The sequence below is a fragment of the Protopterus annectens genome, chromosome 17.part0 (assembly GCF_019279795.1).
Source record: "Protopterus annectens isolate FY-2018-M chromosome 17.part0, PAN1.0, whole genome shotgun sequence".
Lineage (NCBI taxonomy): Eukaryota > Metazoa > Chordata > Ceratodontiformes > Protopteridae > Protopterus > Protopterus annectens.
In genome coordinates, this window is record NC_056751.1 from 286,882,806 (window position 1) to 286,906,857 (window position 24,052).

The 24,052-nt window shown below is 40.9% G+C and overlaps 1 protein-coding gene across 1 annotated transcript in view; it reads left to right on the top strand.

The window, feature by feature from the left end:
* The window catches only part of RPL27A (ribosomal protein L27a), a 59,712-nt gene that overhangs the window by 17,677 nt on the left and 17,983 nt on the right, over positions 1-24,052 (top strand). The window contains exon 3 of the mRNA XM_044058944.1: positions 6,682-6,757. Within this exon, the coding sequence (XP_043914879.1) occupies positions 6,682-6,757 (76 nt within the window). The remainder of the gene's footprint in view (positions 1-6,681; positions 6,758-24,052) is intronic.

The window sequence follows — 24,052 nt, forward strand, 5'->3', positions numbered from 1 at the left end:
TGCCCCATTGATTAACTGATCCTCTGTCAAACTGAGCCAGTGACGTGATCCCAGGGGTATATTTTTTCTGTTACCCATCCACTCAAGGTTTCTCTTAAAGTGTTAGTGAGGGGCTCTGCCTAATGTAGTTTGGAATTTTGTTCCAAAGCATGGGGAGTCTCTGTGACAGGAGTCTATCCCTCCAGCATTTTCTATTTATTATTGTGGCAAGATTTAGCTCACTAGGGCGCATGGCTCACAGTGACTTGGGACTTTAGGTGGAGCATGTCCATCAATTCTGATTTGGACATGGCTTTGTAAGTCAGGCAGGCAGAGATCACCTCTGAGTAAGCGATATGCCACTGAGTACAGCCAGAAGTTTTTCAGTCTGGCTGCATAGGGCATATGTTTGAGGCCAGCAATCCTCTTGGTGAGGTACTTTTGTGGTCTCTCCAGATGTTGGAAGTGTCTTGTGAGGTACATCCCAAATGGGGCATTGTACTGTATGATGGGTCTGATGAGTGACTAGTAGAGGTATCTGTATAAGTTTTACCAGAACACTTCAATGCCTTTGTAACACTCCTCCTTTTTCCCCTTGGAAACCTGGATAAACTTGTGGCAGAGGGCTGCAGTGGTGCCCAAAGCCCCTTGCACAAAGAGGAGCTGCCGTCATGAGCCTAAGTTCACTGGACTGGAAATTTCAATCTTCCCACAACACACTAACTTCAGATTGCTGTATAAATCTGGAGAATTGCCTTTATGCCAACATGCACTCATCACTGGCTTCCTCTGCAGAAGATAGTTTTCCCCATAACTGGAAGATCCACCTGTTCTGCTTAATGTATAAAGTTATGAGTGAAGGACACTGCCTCTCATCGGAGACTAACTACTCCCTGAGAAATTCCCAGCATAGTAAAATTTTTATGCACAGACCATCCATTAAAAAAAGCATCTGGTTAGTCTTTTCCCAGGCTTGGCTTTGCCATCTGGATCAATTTCCCTTCGGACTTGAGGGACAGACTCTTCCAGAACATCTTTGGCTGAGCAACTCCATAGTAATTCATTGATTTCATGAATGGATGTAGTGACAGAAGCGTGATTTCAGCTTTAAGGATATGCCATATCAGAAGGTTTAATACATACCTTTCAACTATTTTTAAAAAAATTTAAGTTTAAGTAATATTTAAAATCTGCCCCAATTTTTGGGCCTTGCATAAAGGGTTGAGACATATATGTTGATATACTGTGCAGTAGATTGGTTTCACCTCTTTGAACTCAACATTCTATTGGAATTTACCGTGATAGTGGTGCCTTACTGTTTAGGATGGTTCTCCTTGTACATGACACTTGAATTATTTACGTATTCGAGTCTGTGGTTAAAGATGGTGATATTGTGGAAAGGAAAGCCATAGCAAATTTTTTCAAATAACTTTATTTCAAGCTTCTTTCTATAATTTTTGGTCATCTAAGCTGAAAACTTAAGAGGTGGGCATAAATTTTAACCGTAGGTGTGGCAGCAGGTGAATGTTCTCAATCACATTGATGAAGTGACCACTACTACTATATTTTTCTATGGCTAGGTTTCACTGCTTTTAAATGCATCCTACATTTTGAAGTATGAAAATATGAAGTTTTAGGCAACTTGGCTGCTAAAGTTTTAATTGTTCAAATGAGTTAAATGTTGACTGCACCATTTACTACTCCAAGTTGTTGCAGTCACTGATGAATTCATCTCGTGGGGAAGAAGTTCAGTAAATGACTTGATTCCCAGAAGAAGAAAAAAGGCCAAGTATAGTTTTCACTGTGTTAACGAGTATTAGAAGTGAAACATGTTGTAAAGCTTAATCTGCACTGCATTTGAAGCGTTGCGTTAAGCTGTCATGCCTTGCATGTGAACACCACTGTGTTTTGTGTATAAAGTACCGGCCTGCATCCTCATTAGCAAATTCAGGCATAAAAGCAAGCTTTAGTTAAATTTCCCACATTGGTGATTATCAAGTTTATCTTCAACCTCAGTGACATCAGCCGAAGGTGGGGGGATTTGAGGCATCCACTAAAGCTTTGGACAGCCACCTTGCATGGTGTCATGCAGGGAAACATTACATTTTATATGGATCATGTTTTTCTCCGTTGAAGCTTTTTATATTAAAAAAAAAAAAATGCCCCATATATGAATCTGATGCAATTTGCATCTTGGCAGTTTACTTACCAGATGCTGCAGTACACGTAAAACTTGAGCTGAAAGCACACTTTCAAAATGTTTCACTCTTTTTGTGTCCAGATCTTTTGGGTTTCTAATACCATGATGAGAATGGGGGTTATACCATGATGGTGGATGGACCCCATTCCTAAGTTAAAGTACGATTCAAGTTAATGAAATGTAGTATTTCACTGTCAGCCAGAAGTGCTCTTTGCAGCACCAACAGTGTGCCAAGTAATGACTCCTTTTGCAATTCGTGCAGAGTTACATGGATTGGTAGCTTATCCAAGTATGATTGTGACCTGTTGCTCATACTACTATTGGAACTGTTTGGATATCTTTCTTGCACATTGCACTTATTTCTGCCTGCAAATCTTTTTTTTTGTCTCTACGCAAGACACTAGTCGCTGGGTGTGGCGATTTCAATGAGCAGTGCTACTTTTGTCTTTTCTTGGACCACTGTGTCTGGTTTTCTAGCACCTATCTTCTGAACTGTTGGTAATGGGTGATCCCATGTGATATAGACTTCATTTTCTGTTGGGCTTTGTGGCTCATGTGTCCAGTGTGTTTCAGCCGCTTCAATACCATAATGTTTGCACAATCCCCAGTGCAACAGTCTTGCAACATGCCTTTCGTTATGCACATGCCTTTCGTTATGCAGTCGTTCTGCCATTAGTATGTTGCAACCAGCAGTAAGGTGTGCGACTGTTTCCAATTGGGTTTTACAAAACCTGTTCAGTGAACTTGTGTACACAGCCCACTGTCTTGGGCTGCCAATATTAACTTTTCATCTCTTGGTTTGAATTTGCCTCTCTTCAACCATTCCTGTTCCTGATCAACATGAGATTCTTCCAGAAGTTTTTTATACTTGCAACTATATTTATGCTTTTTCCACATTTTTTGCCATCTCATCTGGTCCTTCAGCTTGTATTTTTTATTTTTTTTTATCTACTTCTGGTTGGATTTCCATTCCTGCTTTGTGCGGATATGCTTCTGCTGGAGTAAACTGAGAAGTCATCTCAGATTTATTCTCCTCGTGCTTCCAAACTTTCACTGTTTGGGTCTTGAGGTCAGCAGATGTGTGGAGTCCCACAATTGCATATCTATACATATAATCAATTTCAAGGAGGCCCATCCCTCATTTGGAACAGGGAATATATAATCTTGGTATGCACTGAGTTTTGTAAATCACTTGGTGAGCCTGAAGCATTCTTGTTTTCCTCTAATCTATGCAAGCCAGTCAATCACTCCAAAACTCTGTTAGGACAGGAAGAGCAAACTGCTTTATAGCCTGGATTTTTTTCCTGGATGGCAGTGCTCTTTTCAGGAGCAAGTCTTCTGAAGTATTCCTTACTAAGTTTTACTTGCATTTGTTCGTGTTTTTATTGCTGATCCTTCGATTCCTTACTAAGTTTTACTTGCATTTGTTCGTGTTTTTATTGCTGATCCTTCGATTCCTTACTAAGTTTTACTTGCATTTGTTCGTGTTTTTATTGCTGATCCTTCGATTCCCAAATATTTATACATTCTTTCTTACTCAAGTTCTTTTATATCACGTTCTTGTCCCAAACTGATTTCCTGTTGCAGTTTTTGTTTTAAAGGTTGCTTTTGCACATCAAGACCAAATGACTTTCTTTTATTTGCAAATTGTCAACTTTTTCAGTTGTCCTTTCAGTTCCTCATCTGATGAGCTGTACAGTTTTACATAGACAAAGACTTGGTCTTTACACTTAGTTTTTGTAGGAGCCAAATTATAGCCATGGCCTAAGCTGTTAAGTAGATAGCTTAATGGGTTAAGGCAAGGTAGAATAGCAGCAGTGCCAGTGTCCCCCTGGAATATTCTCTCTTTGCAATTAAACCATGATAAAGGATACATTATTATCCCAGGGATAAAAATTCAAAGTGGTCTGCCTCTGTTTCATGGTCACTGTAATGTAGTCTGTGTATGATGCATCTTCTACATTTTAAGCACTTTTTTTTTTTTTTTCTCCATGAATGTGGGATGCTATCAAATGCTTTTTTAGTCGATCCATGCCAATACGTTGGTTCTTCCCCTTTTTACAGTTCTCCACTATGACTTTAACAGCAAATGATCCTTTGTTCCATATGACTCTTATTGCCCTTTTGTTCTACTGCCATAATTGAATTTTCCTCTGTGACTCTAAACTGTCTGCATCAGTTCCCATGTGTAGTTTATACGTCGTCTGAAGGCAAGTTATGGGCCTAAAATTTTTAGGGTAGCTTGCAGGTTCACTCTTAAATAGAAGCATAATTTTTTCCTGTTAACCAGGTTGGTGTCTGCTCAGGGTGCACAAATAAGTAGTTCTTGCTCATGGCTAAAGCTTCGTGCAAAGATTTTACTTTCAGCCAAAAGTTGGGTACTGCATGTGGGCCTAGGGTTTTCCAATTAGAGGGAATTTTTAGCTTTGTTTCAATCTCTGTGGCTGTTACTTTATCCTGTACCTTTAAACGTCTTATTCTTTAGCTTCTGTCCACTTAGCATCTTTGTTCCACAGGCACTTCGTAGATACTTCTCCAAAATGTCTCTAGTTCTACTTTTTTTTGGCGGCCTTTCAAATCCTTTTACCTTATTTCTCAATTCTCAAACTTTTGAGTCTTCAATAAATTGCTTATTTTGTACTCTTCCTTTATATTTATCTTAGTTTTTCTGCCTGTGCTGAAATTTTTAGCTATTTGTAATAGTGCATGATGGATCCTGGTCTGCTCTAATAGTGCTCATTGCTTTTATCACATCTATATCTTAGTATTTTTGTTAATCTCTTCCCTCTTTAGTTTTGTAACAGTGATACTTCTTTAAAGCTTTCTCTATTCAATGTATACATGATGGTATTAGATTTCACCCCTTCCTTTCCCTCACTACCCAGTGTTCTTGTGGTAGAACTGTATTGGTTATTTTGCTGCACGGTAATATATCCTGTTTACTTCCATTATATCACGTGGAGATCTCTGAACAGTCCCAATTTCCGTGTTAATTTGTTTTCAGACTTCTGATATTTTGCAGTGTCCGTGGTTCGGGACAGTCTGTTAAATCCAAGCTTTTAGCTCATTTTCTTTCAAACTGAGGGTACCTCCTTTGTTTACCACTTCTGAGTGCATTCTATAGAAGGTTCTGTAGCATCTTCCTGTGGTACATCCTCTCCAGTTTTATCCTGTGCTATCTGTTGCTCTGTTGTATAGGAACTTAACAGCCTATCACTCAACACTGCATCAGAGCTTCCACTGTTTCCTATTCCTTGTCTTGCTGTCCAGCTTCAAAAATATTTATACTGGTTTCCTGTTGAGGGCTCCATATTATCTTCATATGGCACCTGACCAATTGCTTCCTGTTCCACTGGTTTCCCCTTAATTTGGATATCCATTATTCTACCCTGTTGTGGTGCTTTCTGAATTACATTTTCGACACCGAATCCTTCACTTTCCAGTTATTCCATAACCTCAGTTTCTGTTTAACTTTTCCGTTACTACTTTTCCCGTGTCTTATTTTTTGTATTGTAAAACTTTCCATGTCTGGATTCTTTGCCTGTATTTCTCTTAAAATGTCTTTGGTGCTGCTCTTTTTGTATTGGTTAGTTTTGGTTTCTCCTTTGCATAAATATTGCACCATATTAAATCTTTCTTCTTGTCCATATTTCTTCAGGTGTTTCCTGATCTCCCCGTTTCTCCCTACTTTAGGGACTCTGTCCAGCTGTGATGTAATTAGTAAGTTACAGCATGTAATATAAAGAACCAGTAGCTGTTGGTTTGGCTGCATGCTGAAGTATGTCCTTTTCTTTTCCCCCTCCAGATTTTTAAATGTTTTGAGGGTTTCCCAGTGCCCAGCTTATGTCATAAAGAATGGTGGTGAATGCTTTTTCCCTTAATATTTTATATTTCTTGTGTTAGTTTAGAAAGGTTGAGCAGTTATGCCCCACCCTGCACATACTTTCAGGGAAAAGGCTGGCAGTTTACCATACTTCAGGAAATATTACCTAGGTGTCTCCCAACCTTCATGCTATTGGTAATCTTGGAGTATAAAGACTTAAGACATGGTGTGATGGTACATTGTTTGGGGCACTGTGTAGCATTCTGAACCATTTCAGCAACATGTTGAGGGAAAGAGGGAGCAAGATTATTTGTACACTCTCTCTTCCGTCTGCATTTTTTTTATGATGTGGCATATGATTTGGTTTAGCAACTGCCTAATAGGTTTTAACTTATTGCTTGCCATGCCATTTGCAGTTGCTGTGGCAACATAGTGTTTTAGGAGCTTCATATTTGCCATTTTTTATTAGTTTCCAGTAGAAAAGTATCTGGTTTTGTGGGACCAGAGATTTGAGAAGACCTGCATTTTTAATCCTCCTGTTAAGCAGTGGATGTTAAAACTAGGTTTTAAAAACCAAGCCAAATGACACGTCCCGAGTAACTGCCAGATTTTTATAAAACTCGTGAATATTTTCATTTTTATGCTGTTGCAGTAAGTTTTGCCTTTTGTATACTTTCAGGTAAACACAGAAAACATCCTGGTGGTCGTGGCAATGCTGGTGGTCTGCATCATCACAGAATAAATTTTGATAAGTAGTAGGTATCCTATAGTTGAAAAAAATCTATCTTTGAACTCCAAAATGTGTGCCTTTTTTCTTTCTGAGGTATGTAACCATTAATAGTATTAAATTGCCTGCCTCTTTGCTTTGTTTCACTGTAATATTGAACCGAAGCGTTTTCCATGTCACTAAACAGTTTAGTGAGAGGACGTTTTTTTTGTAAGCAACACTGCATTATGCATATTTGCTGCTAAACTTGTACACTTTCCTTTTTACTTTGTGGCACTGTGCATTTGGCAATTGCATCAGTCCATAATGTCACCTAGAATAGTCTTTTTAATAACTACGCTGTATTCTGAAGCACTTGGGCTTTTTCAATCATTTGTAAAAGCACCTGAGGCCACAGTGGTGGGACTGAATTTTGTGAGGCTTGTACAGTCTCCCATAACTCATTTGTAGCGGGGGGGGGGGGCAGATCTAACCACTTGGGGGGAAAAGTGGGATTTCTTTCTGTATAGGAATCGCTAATGTTGTCCGCATCAGTGGCAGCCATCTTATTTTTTGTGCTCCTTGCTGCACATGGTTCAGCCATTGGTATACTTGACAGCATCTGCATCTTCAAAATGTAATTTTTTGTACAATGATATATATATAATCAAGAAGCATTGACTTTTTTTCTCTGAACAAAACTCATTCTGCAATTTGATCTGGCGTAATCTTACATCAGCTGCTCAAAGTAATCCACTGAAAGTCCCTTCTCAGTACATGCACATTCGTGTATTTTTTTTTTTTTTACCCCTGTCTTATAAAGTGCAGGATCCAGTGTCCTCTTTGTCAATTTAGGGAATGCCACAGTTAAGTTTTTGTATATAGACTCCAGTGGTGTTGCATTTTGCTCCCCTTCATGTGATAGTATTTCTTTCCCATCCCGGTCTACAGATAAATACCATACGGAGCAGTCTTAATTTTTTAACTTTAGGTATGTGGTAAACCCTGTTAAAGCATGTAAATGGCTTTGCTGGTTTGTTGCACTTTGTGCTTCATTGGTCTTGTGTTTGATTTAGTTGATAGATGCACATTATCCTCTTCGGTTTCATTCAGATTTTGCTTACTTGTTTGCTCCCTCCCTTCCCTCTCATTCTGTCATGATCTCTTGGCAACCTAAAGCCATAAGTGTGTGCATGATGCTGCTTCATTGTTTGTTTTATGGTGCTTTTGTCTGTTCCCCTGGTTCTCTTACACCACAATATTGAAATAGTCCCTGTGTCAGTCGTCCATCTAATGTTTTAAATCATTACCTCTGTCTCTTATTGGTATTGCTTTTAACTGATTTTTCAGGATGTTTACACTACTTTCCATAGAATGGTTTCCATGCTGCCCTGAGATGTCATAAGGTGTAGGTTGCCTCATTTTTGTGGATCCTTCTCAGCTTAAAAAAAAGGCAATCCCCACCCACCCCCAAGAATGATGCAAGTGTAGTAATCCACTTCTATTGCTTGTGTTGACCCCCATTAAATGTTTGTTTTAGTTGTCCAGTCCCTGTAAAAACTGTGTACTCTTAGGTTTAATAAGTGGCATTTCATAATGGGTTTAATCTGTCGGCTGTTTGAATAAGGCTAGGAAAGGCACTTTTGTCACCTTTGTGGAGAGTTTTGGCTGGCCTTACCTGCTTGTAAACAATGTGTATCACACTATGTTTCTGAGCTTTATATGGATTACAAGTAAATTTCAGTTAAGCTGACATTGTAACCACATTTAGGCACTTGTCTGGATTTTAAGATTTTCTGTATGCAGTTAACAGATGTCTCGACTCTTTTGCATCCTTCCCTTTTGAGGGCTAATGCTGCATTCTGTCTTTGTATTTTGTATCTTATTTGATTCTGTTGACTTCGCTTGCTATACTTGTGTTCACAAATAGAATCTATGTGGTAGTTCACTTTTTCATGTCTCTAATAGTTTTTTGTGTGAAATAAGTTAACTGGAGTTTGTTATAGACTTCAGTTAGAAACTTGTTTAAAATTATCCACTTTGTGTGGCCTTGGTGGCAGTTATTGAGGCTGGCACAAGTCTGAATCTGACTAATGTTTTGGATGTGCTGTGTGCCTCATAAAAAAATGAAGGTTATTCACTGGGGAGATGAGTGCTCTCTCTTCTCAACAACCACCTCCTACAGGACGCTTTTTTGATAAAACAAGTTAATGTTCCATTCTGAGTTTACTTTTCATTGTTTTTAATCCTTTTTGTATTGCTGGTATGTAGTAAAATTGTGTACTCTGCACTAATAGGAATGTGGTTAGGACGTAGGGAGTAAAATGCCTAGTCAATGCAACGGGCCACCTACAGAAAATGAAAGCAGGCTGCGCTCTCGCTCTCTCTCGCTCTCACATGCGCCCTCTCTCTCTCTCTCTCTCTCTCTCTCTCTCTCTCTCTCTCTCTCTCTCTCTCTCTCTGCCTCTGGCTCTCTCTCTCTCTCTCTCTCTCTCTCTCTGCCTCTGGCTCTCTCTCTCTCTCTCTCTCTCTCTCTCTCTCTCTCTCTCTCTCTCTCTCTCTCTCTCTCTCTCTCTCTCTCTCTCTCTCTCTCTCTCTCTCTCTCTCTCTCTCTCTCTCTCTCTCTCTCTCTCTCTCTCTCTCTCTCTCTCTCTCTCTCTCTCTCTCTCTCTCTCTCTCTCTCTCTCTCTCTCTCTCTCTCTCTCTCTCTCTCTCTCTCTCTCTCTCTCTCTCTCGCATGCGCCCTCTCTCTCTCTCTCTCTCTCTCGCCCTCTGGCTCTCTCTCTCTCTCTCTCTCTCTCTCTCTCTCTCTCTCTCTCTCTCTCTCTCTCTCTCCCTCTCTCTCTCTCTCTCTCTCTCTCTCTCTCTCTCTCTCTCTCTCTCTCTCTCTGGCTCTCTCTCTCTCTCTCTCTCTCTCTCTCTCTCTCTCTCTCTCTCTCTCTCTCTCTCTCTCTCTCTCTCTCTCTCTCTCTCTCTCTCTCTCTCTCTCTCTCTCTCTCTCTCTCTCTCTCTCTCTCTCTCTCTCTCTCTCTCTCTCTCTCTCTCTCTCTCTCTCTCTCTCTCTCTCTCTCTCTCTCTGCCTCTCTCTCTCTCTCTCTCTCTCTCTCTCTCTCTCTCTCTCTCTCTCTCTCTCTCTCTCTCTCTCTCTCTCTCTGCATCGCTCTCTGGCTCTCTCTCTCTCTCTCTCTCTCTCTCTCTCTCTCTCTCTCTCTCTCTCTCTCTCTCTCTCTCTCTCTCTCTCTCTCTCTCTCTCTGGCTTGCTCTCTCTCTCTCTCTGTCTGTCGCTCTCTGGCTCTCTCTCTGCAGTCTGTCTGTCTCTCTCTGGCTCGGCTCTCTCTTGATCTGTCTCTCGCTCTCTGGCTCGCTCTCTGCAGTCTGTCTGTCGCTCTCTGGCTCTCTGCAGTCTGTCTGTCGCTCTCTGGCTCGCTCTCTACTTGATCTGTCTGTCTCTCTAAACTCTCTCTCCCAGTCTGTCTGTCGCTCTCTGGCTCGCTCTCTACTTGATCTGTCTGTAGCTCTCTGGCTCGCTCTCTCGCAGTCTGTCTGTCGCTCTCTGGCTCGCTCTCTCGCAGTCTGTCTGTCGCTCTCTGGCTCGCTCTCTCGCAGTCTGTCTGTCGCTCTCTGGCTCGCTCTCTCGCAGTCTGTCTGTCGCTCTCTGGCTCGCTCTCTACTTGATCTGTCTGTCGCTCTCTGGCTCGCTCTCTCGCAGTCTGTCTGTCGCTCTCTGGCTCGCTCTCTCGCAGTCTGTCTGTCGCTCTCTGGCTCGCTCTCTCGCAGTCTGTCTGTCGCTCTCTGGCTCGCTCTCTGCAGTCTGTCTGTCGCTCTCTGGCTCGCTCTCTACTTGATCTGTCTGTCGCTCTCTGGCTCTCTCGCTCGCTCTGTCGCTCTCTGGCTCTCTCGCTCGCTCTGTCGCTCTCTGGCTCTCTCGCTCGCTCTGTCGCTCTCTGGCTCGCTCTCTCGCTGTCTGTCTGTCGCTCTCTGGCTCGCTCTCTCGCTGTCTGTCTGTCGCTCTCTGGCTCGCTCTCTCGCTGTCTGTCGCTCTCTCTGTGTCTCTCCCGCGCCCCGTCTCTCTCTGTCTCTCTGTCGCGTGCGCACCCTCCTAGGGTTTGTTTTCATTGTTCCATCACTGTACACCTCTGCATAATCTTTAGTTATGCAATAGTCAGTAGAAATAAGCAACGAGGGAAATCTAGCAGACCTATACAAAAGGAGGCTGTTAAAAAGTTGCATTTCTAATTTCAGTATTGTTGCAAGGAGTAGTTCTAATACTACATTTGTTCAAAGAATGCAACAATATAGTTGTCCCAGGAACCATTAAAATCAAGTTGACTTTTACTGGGTGTCTTAGGCTGTAATAAGTAGAGTGCTATGTAAGATTGTGAAGCATCGTTTCAGTAAACTGAGTACTTGTACATCTCTTGTATAGTAATTTGGTGGCTTACTGGTACAAGTAGTGTTGAGATAGCAAATTGTGTCCAGACTGATTATGCCTCCTGTGATTTGCTGTATTTCTCTATTTTCATTCCTGCCATAACTTCCTGTAGTTACTGACAAGCTGTGGCTTGTTTTTTTTTTTTTTCAATATCTTCAGCACTTGAGTCATGTACAGTGTAAGTGTACACACCCATGTTAAAATGCTAGGTTTTTGTGGTATAAAAAAATGAGATCGCAATAAATCATTTCAAAACTCTCTTGAACTTCCACTTGACACACACTGAAAACCAGATAAATGCCAGTATATGACTGAAGAAAACTTCTAACACCTGATATAATGCGTTTCGTCCACTTTAATAGTCATGACCTTTATCAGAAATGTCATCCCCGCATGATAAATCATTTAAATGCTAAATAAAACATCACATGTGATCTAAAAGACCAATAAGATGTATAAAACGCTTAATCCATTAAATCAATCTGCAATATATAAAAATGTCACTTCTTTAAAAACTCTTACAGTGAAATATATTCGTACTGAAGTGCAAATTCTCATCTGTAATGTGTATATTATAACTATAACCTTTGTGCTTGTAAAAAGCACTTTATATTAGCCATGTCATTCAAACCAGGAAGTTGATCTGCATTGAGTAAAATTTGCCACAAGGTTTCTTTACATTCCAAATTAACTTTGAAATTCCCAGAAAATAAATCCTCCATTGACTTTCCAACACTGAAAATGAAAAATTTTTGAAATTTAAAACAAGTGGAAGCATGCTTCGCTAGCGCATTGGACATGTCCTTTTTTCTTATAGCCAAAGTGTGTTCATAGATACGCCTATTAAGCGTTCTTATAGTTTTGCCTATATAAAAATGCTCACATGAACCACACAAAGCAACATTTTTGGTCTTACAAGTGTAATGTCCTTTACTATAAAAGGTCTTATTCAAATGCTTAAACACTGCATTACTACCAGAAATATACCTACATTGTTTACAAGATCCACAAGGAAATGTACCAAAATTAGAAATGCTTAAAACATCCGTGCATCCATAACTGACACTTTCTAAGATTGTTTGTTAACCGTCCTTTTATATGTAAAAAGTGGAACTTTACCAATGACAGTACACAAATCAGTGTTTCCCAACACCACCTTCCAATTATTCCAAATAATCTTTCTAATAGTTACCATCTCATTAGAAATTGGGAAAGGCTAACCTAAAAATTTCTACAAGCATAGTCTATATTATTCACCACGTTTACATCCAAATCATAGGTTTGATGTTAATGCAGGATGTGCTTTGTTAGCCCTAAGGTCAATAACTTCTCTTAATATATCTTACTTAACCATATCTGGTCATAACCTCTTCAAAGAAATTCATCAATTTAGTTTTCATTTGAAAAGACTTCATCTTTACTAGTCAAACATTTTCAGTGTTAGAAAAAGTAAATGATTTATTACTTTAAGTTAATTTGGAATGTTAAGAAACCTTGTAGCAAATTTTACTCAATGCAGATCAACTTCCTGGTTTGAATGACATGGTTAATATAAAGTGCTTTTTACAAGCACAATGGTTAGTTATAATATACACATTACAGATGAGTATTTGCACTTTTCAGTACGAATATATTTCACTGTAAGAGTTAAAGAAAACATTTCTTTTATATATTGCAGATTGATGTAATGGATAAAGTTTTACACATCTTATTGGTCTTTTAGATCACGTGATGTTTTTAGTATTTAAATGATTTATCATGTGGGGATGATATTTCTGATGAAGTTCATGACTATTAAAGTGGACGAAATGCGTTGTATCGGGTGTTGGCAGTTTTCTTTAAGTCATATACTGGCATTTATTTAACTGGTTTTCGGTGTGTGTCAAGTGAAGTTTAATTTAGCCGGTTATGGCAGGGGAAGAATAGTCAGGAGACTCTGCTAAACCTCAGTATTCACCTCAGCATTCATCCTGTTCCAGAGTCTGGAAGAAGCTTCAGTGAGTTTGTTACTTCTACCATCAATGAAGCAGTTAGTGAGGCTCTGGCCCGGCAGATCGGTTGTACAGCCAACAGTTTGAACGTACAACCAAACTATCAAGTAAGCAAGCGAGATGACAGCATAACCAACAGAAATGCAGTCTCTGTTTCTAGTTCAATCCATACTAGTCAAGCAGGATTGGTTTCACCCACTGAGACTAGACGGAATGTTTATTCAACTGATAAACGTAAAGATGTTTTGGCGTGTACGGACAAGGTTTTCGAGCAAGTATTTAAAGCAACTAACAATCTGTTGCATCATTCCTCCAATGTTAATAAAACACAAATCAAGTAAGTGACAGCGCTAACCAGTCTAGTCCAGACAAGTTTTCAGTGTGTAAAAAAGACTTTTTTGTTAGAGAAGCTTTGTACTAAATAAGTGTTTCTCTACAGATGAAGTGTTTTATTTGGAGGAGAACGTTCGCTTAAAATGTGCGCCCTTTGGTTTGAGAACCTTTAAGTTTCCCAACTGTGTGGTGCAGGGTGATAGCTTGTATACACAGTTGTTAGAACTTTTTAACAATACTGGTTTAGCGTTTATGAACGCACTTATTAAACACTACAAATTTGAACTTGAGTCATTGAAAGATCAAACTGAAAGCCTGGATACCAATGTTAGAACATCGCAGGCTTTCAATGTGTTGGCACCTCTCTATTTTGGGATAAATGCAAAACTAGAAAGGCATAGAGCTTCCATTGTTCAAAGGAAGCAAAAAAGTTAGAGGGACCTAGCCGCTTATAGTTCTAAAACAGCATACCCATTAAAAAACGAGAGGTGCTTCGAATGTTGACATTTTATCTACAGATGTAGAAACTTTAAATAATAATGTCAATTGTTCGAATAAGGACACTGGGCCACAAGTTTTTCAGCAGACAGTGAACGACCAACAAAAGTGGAATTTTACCACCTAGTAGTACTCAAGCTAGTACATCTTATGCACAGGCAGTTTCTACTGTTAATAAGCCTGGTCCTTTTTTAATGGACAAAACAGGGAACAAGAAAACCCCAAAGTGGTCCGGGAAAGTTCAAACAAGGAGCAAGGGTAAGGGCAAAACTCACAAAAAAGAACTAGATTACAACATTAACGTTTGTAATTTGACTAACGAAGTTTTTCCCAGTGAAATATCTGTGCTCAAAAAAGGTTTTTCTTTCATTCCCTCAAATAATGTTAATATTCCCACATTAATAGTTGACCAAGTTGTACCTCAGAAAGCTGAAGTATATTTTTGATGGTGTTACTAAAACTAAATCTATGGATTTCCTTGTGGATCTTGTAAACAATGTAGGTATATTTCTGGTAGTAATGCAGTGTTTTTTAAGCATTTGAATAAGACCTTTTATAGTAAAGGACATTACACTTGTAAATGTGGTTTATGTTGCTTTGTGTGGTTCATGAGCATTTTTATATGGGCAAAACTATAAGAACGCTTTAGGCGTATCTATGAACACACTCTGGCTATAAGAAAAAAGGACACGTCAAATGCGTTAGCGAAGCATGCTACCAGCTTAAATTTCAAAAAGTTTTCATTTTCAGTGTTAGAAAAAGTCAGCGGATGATTTGCCTGTCAAGTAGCTTTGGAACCAGGTAAGTGTGGAATTTGATAGGTGATACTGGTTTAGTTTGTTTAGCAGGATTTGGTGCAAGACTGTCAAATGCTTTGGACATATCCAAAAAAAAAAGAGTTGACACCTGCAGGCCTTCATTTTTTTTAGACTGTTTACTGTGTCTGTGAAGCAGAAGAGGGCTGTAGTGGTACTATGGGCAGGTCTGTGTAAGTCTGGTACTGCTACCAGGGTAAGGCCAGTGGTTTGCCAGGCTGCTTTCTCAATCTCCCAGATGTGAAAATTTTTTAGTTTTTAATTTCTTCCTTGGATTTTAAAGTCTTCCTGAGAAAGGGGTGTTTTTTTAGTCCTGCTAAGGGATTTTAACACCCTTATCCAATTTTTCCAGGAAGCAAAATGGACAGTCTTAGCAAAATTCTCTTGAACTTGTGTTTTTAAGAAATGGCAAGGTTCCAAAGAGTGCATGACCACATCCTCACACCCCCAACTAAGGGGCCTTTATGACCCCCCACCCCACGCACACACTTGGTAGTACCATTTCTTTTACAGCAAGTCTGAAGTTCCATCATCAAGGTTACGGGTGGCAGTGGGAGGAATTTTTGTCCTTTTTAATGTGTTGTCTCACTTAGTGATAGAGCCCCGTTCTTACTTCTCGGTCCAAGAGAGGTTTATTCAAGGATGATTTTGGTGCAAAGTAAAAGTGCCCAAGTTCAAAATGCTGCCACTTGGTTACCCCTTCTTCCTCATACAAGTTTCCTTTTGAAGCAAGACTTAAGGTGCTCATTGTGTCCCTTTTCATCCACACTTAGTGTTTTTTGGATCGTTGGATTCTGTCCTCTGCAGCAAGTGTTCAGTGTGTTTAGCTCCAGTTGCGGGCCATTGTAGGCTGCATGGCATCAACATCGTTTCCATATTTAGATTTCTTTATCTTTGCAGAATCAGTGTCAGGAGTCTAAATTGGTTGAGAGGCCTTACAAAAGCTGGGATTCAAAGAGAACATTTAATCATTTGATTATCACACAGGATTGTGTTCCTGGGTTGCCTGCTAGATACAATTTAAGGAGCTTTTTCTCCACCGCTACTTTAAAAAAAAAAAGAAAGAAAAATCTAAGGCTTATTTCCAAGATTTCCCATTCTGGCGTCAGTCACTGCGAATGCCTCAGGATTCTGGGTCTCCAGGCATCTGATTCTCCTAAGATGGCAAGTCTTGCCATGGCTGTCAAAGTCCCAGTTCTGGGGTTTGTCTGAAATCTCTTGGTGGAGAAGGCAAGTTTCCTATATCTACACCACTGTTTTTCCAAATCAGTTTGTTACTGCAGGATTTAAAACCATAGCACATGCCCTGAGATGCTCGAATTGGGGTGGAAGTAGGGTATTTAAGTTTTAATATGTTGGAATTCTAATGTTTGGAAAGTTAGAAACTGGTATTCGTTGGGGCTGCTCATCCTGCCTCTTGTGGGGAAGGAAAAGAGGGGTGGTTGAGTAAAAGGATGACTAAAATGTGTATCCATTTGAAATGGGGAAGCCGTTTAGAGGGATAGAAGTGCATGGGGCATACAGGCACAAGCACGTAAATGCTGCTTGCTGTAATCAAGGCACTCAACTCTAAGTCCGCTTTGGTACCCTGGATGACTTCAGGTTGTTAAACAATACCACAGTCAATGTTACATCATGCAAGGAAGAAACCCCCCTCTGCAGAGTAGCAGTCTTGTCTTGGAATGTAGATTCACAGCACACACTACAGGCACCATACATCCTGTCAAGTAAAGTTGTGTGGCAGACAAACCTGAGCAAGACAAAACCCTCATAAATGGCAATTTGGGGAGTTTTTCAAGATTTGATAATCTGTGGGCATTACTGAAGTAGACGTCTTGCCCTCTTCTCAGAACATTTCAGCTGGCAAAATTCTGCTACAGGACTCCATGGAAGAAGGCCACAAACTGAATCATTTTCCTTGGACAGGAATGTTTTTGCTTTTATACCCTTTCCACGGATTGGGAATTCCTTCAGAATATTTCAGATGTGGTGGTGATTGTGTTGACTCCCTTCTGGCCCAGGCAACAGTGGTTCTCCACCCTTTCGGAGTGGCTGGTGGCTCTTACACTAGCTTCTTTACACACCCCTGTGAGCAAATCTGTTCTGTAACATACCCTGACCCCAGGCAACTTCAGCTGATTGCTTTGATGATGCCATCTTTATTTTCTTTAGGCACCCGTTGGCGGAAGTGCAGCAGGTACTAATGGAGACAAAGCCTGCTACTAAGTCGTATTTTTGGCAAATGTCGAGAGGTTTTCTACATAACCAGCACCCATTCAGGGCTAGTATTTCTGTGGTTGTACGATGTCTGACAGTTACTATGTCATTTATTGGGCATTTCAGCATGTCTGCACATGGATCCTCTTTCATTGCATTCTTGTGTAAAAATGTTTTTTGAAGGGGGTTTTTAAATGAGGCCTCCAGGATAATCAGTGGTTCCTCCTTGGGAATCTTAATTTTTTTACAAGTGAACATTTGCTGTATTTCAACCAGCTCGTCTGGCCTCATATTCTTAACCTGGAAATTTGATTGTTCTGATCTCCTGCAAGGAGTGCGTTAGGGTTGACTCACCATAAGAGTTTGCAACTCCACCTCACTTTCTATTGAGACAAGGATTTCTTTAAGAACTAATCCTCTTGTACCTAAATACAGAACATTTCCAAATGATTCTAAAGTTATTACCTTGTAACAAAACCATCCCAGGTGTGGTCAAGGCCCACTCTACCAAGTCCTTGGCTTCATCTGTAGCTTTCTGGAAAGTGTTGGATTCTACAAATATTTTAAGAAGCAGCAACTTGGTCCTCTGTGTACACTTTTTTTATAAATACTACTGGCTTGATTCCTTTTCTAGACTTAGATCAGCCTGTTAGGATCATTCTCTAGGAGCTCATGGACCCTTCACTTCCCAAATGTAAGCTAGCAGTATAAGGCCACTGCAGTGATTACTATGATGAACATAGTACAGCCGTGCCAACACCTCCCTTAATATTAGATGGTTGATGTGCTGCTGCAGTTGCTGTTCTCTCCCTCTATACTACCTTTGTTTGATTTTTATGGGGGTGGGGGGGTGTAATTTTTTTACTTGTGGCTATTATCTTCTCCTGTTCGGTAAGTCATGGCTGCAGGCAAGTGTATTGTCAGTGTGCAGCTTTCTTCTGTTAGAAGGGCTGTATCATTGCATCACTTCCAGTTTTCCCTTGGCCACATTTTTGTGTACTAACTTCAGGCAACTTGGGACCTGTTATGGTTTAGTGAATGCTACTGTAACTTTGTTCTGTAATTGAGATTTGTCCTGCACATTGCATGAGTACAACAGTGAATCTAGTATGTTCTTGCACCCAGTGCAGTGTCAACAAAGTGTAGTGCAAAGTTGTTGATCCCTTTTCTTTCTGCAGCTAACCAGCTGCCACTTGCTCCTCATTTATTGGGTGTACAGAAGTGATCTTATCCCCCCCCCAAAAAAAATCTTGGGCTGGAGAGGATATGCTAAAAGCATCCTACTGCTTCCAGGGAGTGTGCTTTTAACTTGTGACCCTTGACCCTGAGGCAGCTTTGTGAGCCCCACTGTTACTGCCTTTGGGAGTCCTTTCCAAGCATGTGCAACCTCCCAAACGAGCAGTCTGCAGGTTATACAACACAGATCCTGCCAGGATTGTAACGCTACTTTATTGCAGTGAGCCAAGGCTGCACCCCCCCCCAAAAAAAAAACACCGCCCACTCACTCCCATCCTTCCTTTGCAGCTCCTTCCAAGCCCATACATATAAAGACACTTTTTTTGGCACACCTGTAATCCTGTCACTATAAAAATTCTTTATAACTGTGGATGTAGCCAAATAATGGTCTGATCCTGGCACAGTCCTAGTGCTACTGCTGCAGCACTGTAACAGTTGGTGTTACTAAAGTTTTGCAGAACCTTTATAATTGCTAATGTGTGTAACAGCACTTGCCTGTCTAGTCTCTCTTTTGCAGAATGGTTTACCACTCAGATGGACTACCCTTATGGCTGGTTTGATGCATGCTTATTATTCCTCTTGGTTATGTTCATCCTGCTGTATATTGCTCATGTGGGATGATTTATTGCAATTCATGTGTAATATGCATCACCCTACCTCTAGCAAGCCTCCCCATATTGTACTCCCCCCAAATTGTATATCTACTCATAAACTGGATGAGTTGCAGCACTTTACATGGTAACATAAAACCCTCTGTGTTGTCGTCTGAGCTGTTAGTTCCTCTGGTAGAGTTTTTCCTCAGCCCTCACTTGTCTACTGAGTGACTTTGAGCAATTTACTTAACCAGGCATTGCTTGTGAGCAATTGGGAATCTTGTTCATGGATAGTTAGTGTGCTTGCAGTCCATCACTGAAGAGCCTAGCCCAAGTATCTGATCTTCCATATTCTAAGTCCTGAGATTTTCATATCTCAGAATTGGGGGTTGGGATTAGTGTAGTGGTTAAGGTGCTTACATCAGACTCAAGGTACAGGGTTTGATTCTTACCTTTGAATAGGAACTTGACTGGACTTTAAAGTGGCCCATAAGGACAAGTAGCTTAGTGCTTTCATAAGAATGTATGGCCAAGTCCAGAAGTAACTGGTGTTGGGGAAAAATAGTTAATTTATCCCTGTCAGTTTTTTGTCTACATCTTATGAAACATATACTGTGTTCATTGGTGAGGTGAGCATTTCCTGACACCTTCGATAGGACTTTTAACAATAGCACGTGCCCTGAAGCTCTCTGAATTGGAGAGGTGGTGGGATTGCTTGAATTTTAATTGTTGGACTTCTCATAATCTGCTGTAAGTCAGGGGCCAGTATTCATTAGGATTATTGATCTTGCCACTCTTGTGAGGGGAAGAAAAGGTGTTGAGTAAAAGAATGGCTGACTTTTTTTTTTTTTTTTTTGGAATGAGGTGAAGTTCTCCAGTAGTAGAGTGTGGACGATGTCTTTTTATTGCTATGACAAGCTTCCGATTTATGCTTTATAAGTTTGATTTATTGATTTTGAGTTTACTTTTTGAAGTGCTGGTCAACTGTTTTTCACAGTTGCAGAAATAATACCCATGTATTGGGTGTTTACTGCTGTATTTTTGGTATTCAAATGATAGTGGTGAACCAGTGGGGTATCTTATTTTGGATGATCTTTAGAAGGTAGCAGTGAACCACTGAGACATCTTGTATGCCCTTGGCATAATATACCCAGTTGAACACTTACCTACTGGGTAAGTTTTGTGCCAAACCCATGAATTTGCACATTTCCAGAATGGTGGTAATGTTGCTGCCTTTAAAGCTTTTGAATTTAAATGTACTCTGGAAATGGATACATCTTTTTGATTTTTGGCTTTGGTAGTTTAAATTGCTAGGCTTCAGAGACTTTGTGGTAGGAACAGTATGAAACATTTTGTAGTATAGTAGTTGAATGGTTATCCTTTTTTTAGCCACTTGTACTAGGAGGAGAATGGTGATTGCAGACTATGGTAGCAGACTAAGCTAGAGACTTCACTAACTCAGTAAGTCCCTAGTTTATCATGCTTGGTGCAAAGGGGTAACCTGACATGTCCTGTATCTGCCAAAAATCTTTCAAGTTGTCTTGGCCCAATAACCCTTCTGTAGCACATGTGCAACGATACATGGTGCTCATACCACCTCCACTTGCCTTTTTCCTTAATGAAGGGGTAGTTGCCCATAAAGGTTCTTAAATTGCTAAATTTCCCACGGTCAACAGTGAGGCCACCTACCTTGCAGATGGAACCCTTAATTTTGCTGCTTGTGTGCCGTACCATACTCAATACTAGAGATGCTTATTACCATGTCGGGGTGAAGACATAGACCTGTAAATTGAGGTTTTTGCTTTCTCTCTGGTTTAGCTGGGTATAATATCTGCATTATTGTACCAACCATCTGGTCATTTTTCTGAGCCCCTGTCATTGATTTGCTTATCCTGGGATCATGTTTAAATTATTCCATGTGAGGTGGTTTCCCTCTTTCCCAAAAGAGCAGACTGCCCTCTTCAGAAGTGTACCTGTAACTTGGTGTGCTCCTCTAGCTTTAAAAAATATCTGTGGGGGGAGGTAGGATGTACTTTGTCCACCTTGAATGTAGTTCACTTGACAGTCTGTGGATATTTCCCATAGACTGGCATGCTACAAAACCGTGGGTCCCCCTACTGTCCAAGCACTTCAGACATGCTGGTCTTGTGGGAAATCTCCATGCTTGATGCACTTGTTTTGGCACTGTATTGTTGCAAGCGGGGTTGTAAAATGCTTCAGTATTGTATAAACATGTTGGACAGTTGGTACTTTATCAGTAGCTTTTCTATTTAAGTATGAAAATCCAGATATCATAATCTATCTTACCCATTAGTAAAGTTAAAGCCTAACTTGAGGTTAGGAATTTGCAACTATATTTAATACTGTTCTTTTATAAGTCTTTAACAGTTGGACCTATCAATTCTCTTAAATGAATAGTTCAAATTCCTATAAATGTCCTATACAGCCCACTCTTTACTATTGTTTTTGATCTCTGCTGCTTCTCTGTTCCATATTCCCCCCTTTTTTCCACTTGTACTTTTGGCCTTTAGCTGTCAATTTTCTAACTTTGTCTATCCTCCTATCAGCACTGTAAAGAACATTTTTCCCTTTTAGTACATGTTTACACCTGATTGGATGGTATGGAGCAGGCTGGCCATGCTATGTATCCAAGGGATGAGATGGAAGGGTAATGTAGCAATGACACTCTGCTTGAGATCTAGGGTCTACTAAGGAGGAGGATGGGCTAGAAATAGTACGGGAATTGTGGTGAGAGGCTTCAGAAGGCAGTGAGGAATGTCAGCAGAATTAGTAACGCTAGTGGCAGTCCTATTTCAGTGTAATTATGGAGCCTATCCCCTGCAGCAGGATTATGATGAAAAGATTGCATTCATACAGCAGTTGAAAGGACCTACTAAGTAAAGTAGGACAGCGTGAATTGGTGTTGATGGGTGGCTTGAATGCACAATGGGACAGACGGAACAGGATATGTGGACTGCCTCACCCCACATGGGTGGGGCAACAGTAATAAAGGAGAGGCTGTTCTAGACTTCTCTGGCAAATGGCTTGACTAGCCAACATGTGGTTCAGAAAGTCAGTCATATACAGGGGTGGCAAAATGCAACTCTGGTAGACTTCTTCCTAGTAAGGAAAGGGCACTGGGCTAGATTCCCAGTGAAAGTTGGCCCACAGGTTGCCACAGTTGGCTGCAAGCAATGGTTAGAGAAGGCTTTAAGGTTAACAGGTTGAAGACCTGGCAGTTAACTGGAGAGAAAATGCAACCGTTCAAGGGATTACTCTGGGCTCTAGTACCCCCAAAAAGGAGAAAATGGGTGGAGTTGAAGAATGGCAACGTGTTAAAATGACGTGAGGATTACAGAAATATGGCAGAGCTGAGTATAGAAATAAGGTACATGGGGAAAGCTGGTAGAATGTAGGAGTGCAAGAAAAGGTGGGTTATAGAAGACTGACAAGGCTAGGAAGGAATGCTGCTGGCTAACCAGCTAGGAAAGGAGTTGTAATAGCAAAACAGGGAATAGGATGCACTCTACAAGCTTCTGTAAAGTGATGCAGTAGTTGAGACTAGCTCTGGTTGCAAGGCAAAGCTAGTTTGACACCTTCATAACGGATGCCTTGAAACAACCTGCTCACCAGTCTGCAGACAAAGGTAGATGGCAGAAGTACTTCAATTCCAGCAGCTTTGGAATGAAGAGAAAAAAAAGCAGGTGTACTGCCTCAGGCACAGCCTACAGTGAGAGAGGAGGAGGAGCCCACCCTTGAATAGCATTAAGGAAAAGATGGTGGGGGAGACGGGAGAAATGGCTGTGGGGGATACTCCATGGCAGTGTGGAGATGTGCTTATTCTGCAGCTGTATGGGATATGCCTACTTGTGCCAATGTACAGAAAGGGAATATCACAGCTGTGGGCAGTAAACTGTCACGTGTCAAATTGCATGAAAGTTCTGGGGAGGGTAATTGATGCATTATGATCGTAGTAGAAAGTAAGATGGGAGTTGAGCAGTGAGGTGAACAGTTCACTATCAGGATGTAGCACAACTGACCCAGTGTTTGCAGTGAGACAGTTAAGCTACAGATGAAAGTCCAGCTGGACATTCCTAGACTTGGAGAAAAGTATATGACAAGGTCCCAAGGAAGCTGATATGGGTAGTACTGTGGTGGTAGAGTCCCAGAATCATTGGTAGAATTAGTACACGCTGTGTACAAGGACCCAGTTACTCAAGTATGGACGGTGTTCTTTCTCATGGGGGAGTTCGGAGTGGGTGTGCACCACCAGAGTTGGCTCTGAGCCCACTGCTCTTACTGGTGATGGACTACATTAGCAAAAACTGGTCAGAGGAGACGGATCAACAAAGCTGGTTTATGCAGATTGTGCTATTGCAGGCAGACTCTGAGCAAAAACTATAGCAAAGGATTGAGGAATGGAATGCAGAACATAAGGCACATGGGATGAAACACAGGATAGATAAGACAGTAGTGATGGCAGCAAATTGGGGTCATCGGAAGTGGAATATTGAGAGAAGGGAAGATGGTGGAACAAGTTAGCTTCAGGTATCTGGGAAGGGAAGTCTGAATAAAAAGCTCAAATCTAGAATCCGAGTGGCTGTAGCCAACTGGCATAGTGTTTGGTATAAGTATATGACAGAAGAATACCAAAAGCTGACAGTGAGGTGTAGAAAACAGTAATGCGACCAGTACTACTGTATGGTACAAAAACCTAGGCAGTAAAGGCAGAGCTTGTGAGAAAGAGGTGATGGAAATTGCCTGAGAAGGGTGGTATGATGCACACTGTGTGACAGACTAAGAAATGAGAGCACAAGTGCAGAAGCAGAGAGGCGTCCAAGAAATGGGTGGATGGGTTGTCTGAAAATCTGAAAGTCTGGCATGAGTTTCGAAGGCAGGAGTGTTGCATTGAATTGAGAGATGGCGACAGTTAACATGTAGAAAATGGGGGGGGGGGTGATGACCTGACCACATGGTTTACACCAGCTCAGTAGTCTTCATACTGAGGTTAAACTTCTGAGTATGACTTGGCAGTTTTTTATACTGAAGCAACACATAAAATTCCCTGGAGTGTATACTCTCAAGAACCTCATGAACCGTCACATTTCCAACACATGCCTCTTCTGTGGAATCCCACCCACCCAGTCTCGTAGGGGTGTAAATACTTGGGCAGTTATTTCCTATGGGGAAAAAATCTTCAGTTTCCTTGGTTGTATATCTAGGATTAAG